We start from the raw sequence: 6,114 nt of genomic DNA, 5'->3' as shown, positions 1-6,114 counted from the left end.
TGTGAATTATAGCATATGTTTAAGTTAAAGTGACTGTGGAAATTAAGTGTATTGCAAAGTTGTATTGAGAAATAATAAACTAGTTTTATTTAAGAAAGGACTTGTATTGCTGAAGTTCTTGGAAAGAATTTCTATGGGAAGTTAACAAACGACCAGATACGCAACAATATTTTTGTTAGACATTATATACTGAAGATGGAATATGTAGAATTCCAAAACGTTTATCTGCATCCCTTTCTGTTATAAATAAACAATATTGTTCATTTCAAGTATCAATACCATTTTTATTGTTACAACAATACTATTAAAACTTAGTACCAAGAAGCAAAAATACCCCTTGCTTTAATTCTGACAATCAAGCTATACAACAACCTAACATTTATTGTAAGTCATATATAATCACAAAGAATGTAGAAATTATATTATTATAATCTACTTAAAGTCAAATGAAATTTACAACTAATAATTGAGTTGTTTTTTCATTGATATATATATATATTCCCTTACACACTGTCAGTATATAGGAAAAATGAAAAAATACGATAATCATTCAATTATTCAAAACAAACTTTCACTTGGTTGATATTAGGTGTAAAGTAGGGTGACCAGATGTTCTGATTTTGCCTGGATAGTCCCGTTTTTACGTGCATGTCCCAGTGTCTTGAGAAAAATTCTTGGAGTGCACAAAACATCCCAAATTTATGATAAAGACATCAAACTGTAATAGGCCTACTTAACTTGCTCATTGTTGTAACACAAACTCTCCTGCCACCAAACTATCTCAAAATTTCCATCTGTGCATGGTGAGAAACCTATGTTTGTGCAGATTTCATAATTAAAACATACATTACACAGCCATGTACTGAATTTTATGACTATTTAATTAAAAAATAGGGCTTCTGTGTTTCATTTATTCTTTATGAAAATATATCACAAAGTTTTAAAGTAATGCTAAAACCTAAAAATAGTATGTTTCAAAATGTTACAGATACTTAACTAAACCCAGGTATGAAGTAGCCTATTTTAAGGTGAACTGAATAAAGTTAATAAATAAAAATTTCTTGGGTATATAATTTGACTATTTTTACTCATTTTTTTGTGACTATCACCAAAAAAAAAGTCGTTTAAAGTATTTCAAAAACAATGCCAGTGTTAAAATATATTTGGAAATATTGTGTAACAGTTCAATAAATGTAAAAATAAATTAAAGTTAAACTATTTCATATTTGTGATAACCATTTTGAAATCATGGGTACGGACTGTGCTGTCTCTGTCTTTTGGTTTGGAAATCTGGTCACCCTAGTTAAAAGAATTATAAATTTTCTTACAGACAAACACTGAACATTTTCTTACCTTGTTAATTAATGTCATAGCATAGACTAAGAGCTCCATGTCAGCTGAATCTCTCTCATTTAAAAGATTCATTATGTTAGACCAAGGCATAACATCTAGGATATAAAAAAATTAGTTATTAGATTTTAGTGGGAACAAAAAATAATTCTTTTAAAACAAAGAATTTTACAAGAATAAATATCAATACTTTTCTATTTGTGTGTGGTATTCCAAGTATGAATTAACTTGGCAGAAAGCTACCTAATTTCTGCAAAAACTGAATATTTGTGGACCTAGTAAGTAGAAAGACAGGTGTAGCGATTTGTTGCAGGCAGAATGAAAAAAAAATGACGAAAGATAACAGATGGATACATTAAAAGATGATTGATCAACTGGGTGGTGGACTAATGAATTTGTGGTTGTGAAATTGAAATACACTGTAATTAAATAAAATAAGATAAATGAAGGAAAACCATGTTTAAATGAATGAAGGTGGAAATAAGCTTTTCTTGCAGTTAATTAAAACATGCATAATCAGCAAATTGGATATTTAAGAAAGAATACATAAGACTTCACACCAAGTCTTGAATCTTCCAAAATGGAAGTGAAAACCCTAAAACTGTAATTTCAATTTATTTTCTTCCTGTATCTGACCGATCACAAAAATCTGTAATATCTTTGCTCCACGTAATGGTAGTAGAGCAGCTCCCCATACACAAGGTAAAGAATAACACAATACAACTACCTGACAAAAACATTGATAGCTTCCTAGCCAAGCTCTGATACAAAAGGCAATATTTATGACTGAATTAGCACATGATCTTGACTGGATTTACTATGTTATGAATTATGATTCTAGGGAACTTTAAAAGAATTATAAATATGACGTATATGTTGTATGAGAGGGAGATATTTGATTAAGTGTATGGACTATTCGTAAAACTTGTTTTTTTTTATTTACATTTTGTTGATCATAATTTTAAGTTCAATTCTGTTACTTCAGTAATGTTGTAAAATATTAAAAAAAAGATATTTTGCCAACAAGTTAATAAGACGTAGTGGCATGCCAATAATTCAAACACAACAAACATAGATACTGTCAACTTATAGGGTAATTTCTTAGTTCTGCTTACACGATGACATCATTATGGCTTAGCAAGTCATAACAAACCAGTTCCTATATTAAAACTTTCATCAATCATACTGTCGGTTTCTATGTACTTGTTATATATCTAATTTGCATTTTATCATAAAAAAAAGGAAAACATATATTCATGGTTGTTATATACAGTGATTTAATTTACTGCTATATTAAAAACTGATAGGTCACAATGATCTTCCAGTTAATTATCAAACTGGTTGTTTAATAGGGCTACCAATGAATTATAAGTACAGACAATCACTGCATGAGGTATATTATTGTAAAACAGCAGCATACACAAGGTCAGAAATCTTTCAGCTAACGACAGAGATTCATTTTATATAAAGCATTCCATATTGGAGGCATAATCACAATTCCATTGATCCACATTTGAATATACAATAGACTAATATGGAAAACAAATTGTAAAGTAAGATATTAATACTCCTTCAAGACCCCACATGACTAAACCACTGGTTATATATACAATAATAACGTCTCTAATTCTATATGACAATTTGACAGACAAAGTCATTCACATATTTGTAATTGCTAGCATTTATTAATTAAAAATTTTTTAGGTATAATACACACCAGGTTTCATTAGTTTATTTACTTACATGACAATAAAACTTGATGAACTAGTTTTAATGTGGTTAGTTTATTTACTTACAAAATTTTGTTTGTTATTTTATAAACATCTTGAATATTTCTGATTGTGTCAAGAGTATATATATATCTAATAGAATATGGTCTATTTATTGGTAAAATCACCCAAATTTTTACCAATAAATAGAACATTCTTCATTTAAGTAAATTGAGTTTTATACATTCTTCATTTAAGTAAAATAAGTTTATATATTCTTCATTTAAGTAAAATGAGTTTTATACATTCTTCATTTAAGTAAAATGAGTTTTATACATTCTTCATTTAAGTAAAATGAGTTTTATACATTCTTCATTTAAGTAAAATGAGTTTTATACATTCTTCATTTAAGTAAATTGAGTTTTATACATTCTTCATTTAAGTAAAATAAGTTTATACATTCTTCATTTAAGTAAAATGAGTTTTATACATTCTTCATTTAAGTAAAATGAGTTTTATACATTCTTCATTTAACTAAAATGAGTTTTATACATTCTTCATTTAAGTATTATTAATATGAATATGAAACCAATGCTATAATATTTTCTAGCAACACATATATAGTTTTTATATCCATGTAGGAATGGAAACTGTGTGTAACTGGATGGATAATTAGTGAATATTGTTATAATAATGATTTAATTTAACCTGCTGAATTTATAACCAAAGATGTCCAAGGGAACAACTAAACAGAAATGTTAACGTTTCTATGGTCTCTATGAGAGTACGTTTGATGGAGAGCAAACCAGTTTTAATATACATTGAGCATAATAGTTTTCTTTGAAATATATCATATTCAAAAGTTTTAGTAATTAAATTCTAGTTACCTGTGTCCTCCTGTTGTATACATTAAGGAAATTATAAGTGGAATTAGACAAGTTGTTTTTCCATGCATTACATCATAATGTAAAGTTTACTTTTTGAAATAGAGTACAGATCTAATAGCAGGAATATTGTTATAAAAATAATTTTGATTTTAGTGCCCTCTGATGGCATATTATTAAGTTTCATTAGAATACTTTTTGTATATGCAAGCTAAGAAATATTGAATTTGCAAAGAGCAAACAATGTTTAATATAGTCACAATACATTCATGTGTACAATTTATGAACTTTATCATTAATCATTGAGAAATATACTCATTTACACAGCTCTTTCAAGGAATGCTAGCTGGTTGATCGACCTAATTCAAATACTGTATCTGATGGGTTTACTTAAAACTTCATACTTCTCTTTTAAAGTAACAGAATCAATTGCATGCACTCACTTTTCTCCAAGTCCACTGTAGCAACAGCATTAAGAAGATGCCGACTGTTTGATTCTGTATATTCAACAAAAACCAGTAATAACTTCAAAGCTGTCTTGACTACTAGTCGATACTAAAAAAAAAGAAACTATTATTTATCATTTTAGAAAAAAAATTAGGATGTAGCAAGTTCAAAATATCAATCTAAGTTTATTAGTTACCTTTATCAGGTAACGGCAAAATAACTATTTTAATAACCTTACTAGATATAACTTAAAAAACATACTGAATGCAACAAGAATGCTATGCAACTAAGTTATTGTTTTAATTCAAAAGTATGTTTTTTAAGTTATAAGTCTGCAGACTTATAACAATAAAAAGTGGATTTCGATACTCATGGTTTGCACAACACAGATAGCCTATTGTGTAGCTGAAACTAACTGATGTAACTGATTACAGTGAGTTAATTGCCTAGCTCTATTATAAATGTTATTCAACTAAATCACTCTCGTAGCATATTGTGTAGCTGTAACTAACTGATGTAACTGATTATAGTGAGTTAATTGCCTAGCTCTATTATAAATGTTATTCAACTAAATCACTCTCGTAGCATACTTTCAATACAGCTTATAGATTTTAATGAAAATACTTATAATGTTTTCAGAATGAAGTCTCTTCAATAACAAACTTCTAAATGTACATTTCATCTGGTTCACTGATATTCTAAATTTGTTTGCAGTTGCATTACATGAAATAAGGCATCAATGATAAAACTAAAAACAGATATCAAATCAGTGTGTAAAGATTTGTTTGTTTTAGAGCAAAACCACATTTGACCATCTGCTGTCCACTGCAGGGAATCAAACCTTGGAGTTTAGCATTGTAAGTCTGTAGACTTAACAGCATCCCACTAGGGGACAGCATGTAAAGAAATAATATCAATAATTATAATAGTGATAAATATGTTTATTCTAACAGGTAATTGTCCTACATATATATCAAAATAATCAAATCTAAGGAAGTAACCAACTCTGATTGAGAAACTACCCCAAAAATATAAACCTGGTTTGTTAAATTTTGTTTTTACTATTTTAATTTATTTTATTCTTTCATTTGGATAGGCTATGGCCTACTTTGTGTGTAACTACATAATCATAAAACGTACAGCATGTTACTGAAAAAAAACAAGGTTACAACCATGAAGTAAGATTAACTAATTACCATCACATTTATTAATATTTAAAGAAAGAAAATACAGAGCAAATATAATAATTTAATGAAAACAACAACAAAGGACAAACAAAATAATTTCATAAAACAATACACAACATAATCCCAGCAATTTGATGAGAACAAACACTGTACAAACACAGTAATCTAATGAGAACAAAACAGAGCACACACATAGTAATTTAATGAGAACAAACACTGTCAAACACAGTAATCTAATGAGAACAAAACAGAGCACACACATAGTAATTTAATGAGAACAAAACACTGTACAAACACAGTAATCTAATGAGAACAAAACAGAGCACACACATAGTAATTTAATGAGAACAAAACACTGTACAAACACAGTAATCTAATGAGAACAAAACAGAGCACACACATAGTAATTTAATGAGAACAAAACACTGTACAAACACAGTAATCTAATGAGAACAAAACAGAGCACACACATAGTAATTTAATAGAGAACAAAACACTAGTACAAACACAGTAATCTAATGAGAACAAAACAGAGCA

The 6,114-nt window shown here is 28.3% G+C and overlaps 1 protein-coding gene across 1 annotated transcript in view; it reads right to left on the bottom strand.

The window, feature by feature from the left end:
- LOC106472118 (FH1/FH2 domain-containing protein 3-like) overlaps positions 1–6,114 on the bottom strand; it is a 65,782-nt gene that overhangs the window by 53,747 nt on the left and 5,921 nt on the right. The window contains exons 4-5 of the mRNA XM_013932745.2: positions 4,387–4,498; positions 1,354–1,448 (exon numbers count right to left, since the gene is read on the bottom strand). Coding sequence (XP_013788199.1) covers positions 1,354–1,448; positions 4,387–4,498 — 207 coding nt within the window. The remainder of the gene's footprint in view (positions 1–1,353; positions 1,449–4,386; positions 4,499–6,114) is intronic.

This window comes from Limulus polyphemus, unplaced genomic scaffold (genome assembly GCF_000517525.1).
Source record: "Limulus polyphemus unplaced genomic scaffold, Limulus_polyphemus-2.1.2 Scaffold5097, whole genome shotgun sequence".
Classification (NCBI taxonomy): Eukaryota; Metazoa; Arthropoda; class Merostomata; order Xiphosura; family Limulidae; genus Limulus; species Limulus polyphemus.
The sequence above is the reverse complement of the archived record's forward strand: the minus strand, read 5'-3'. Positions and strand labels throughout refer to the sequence as shown.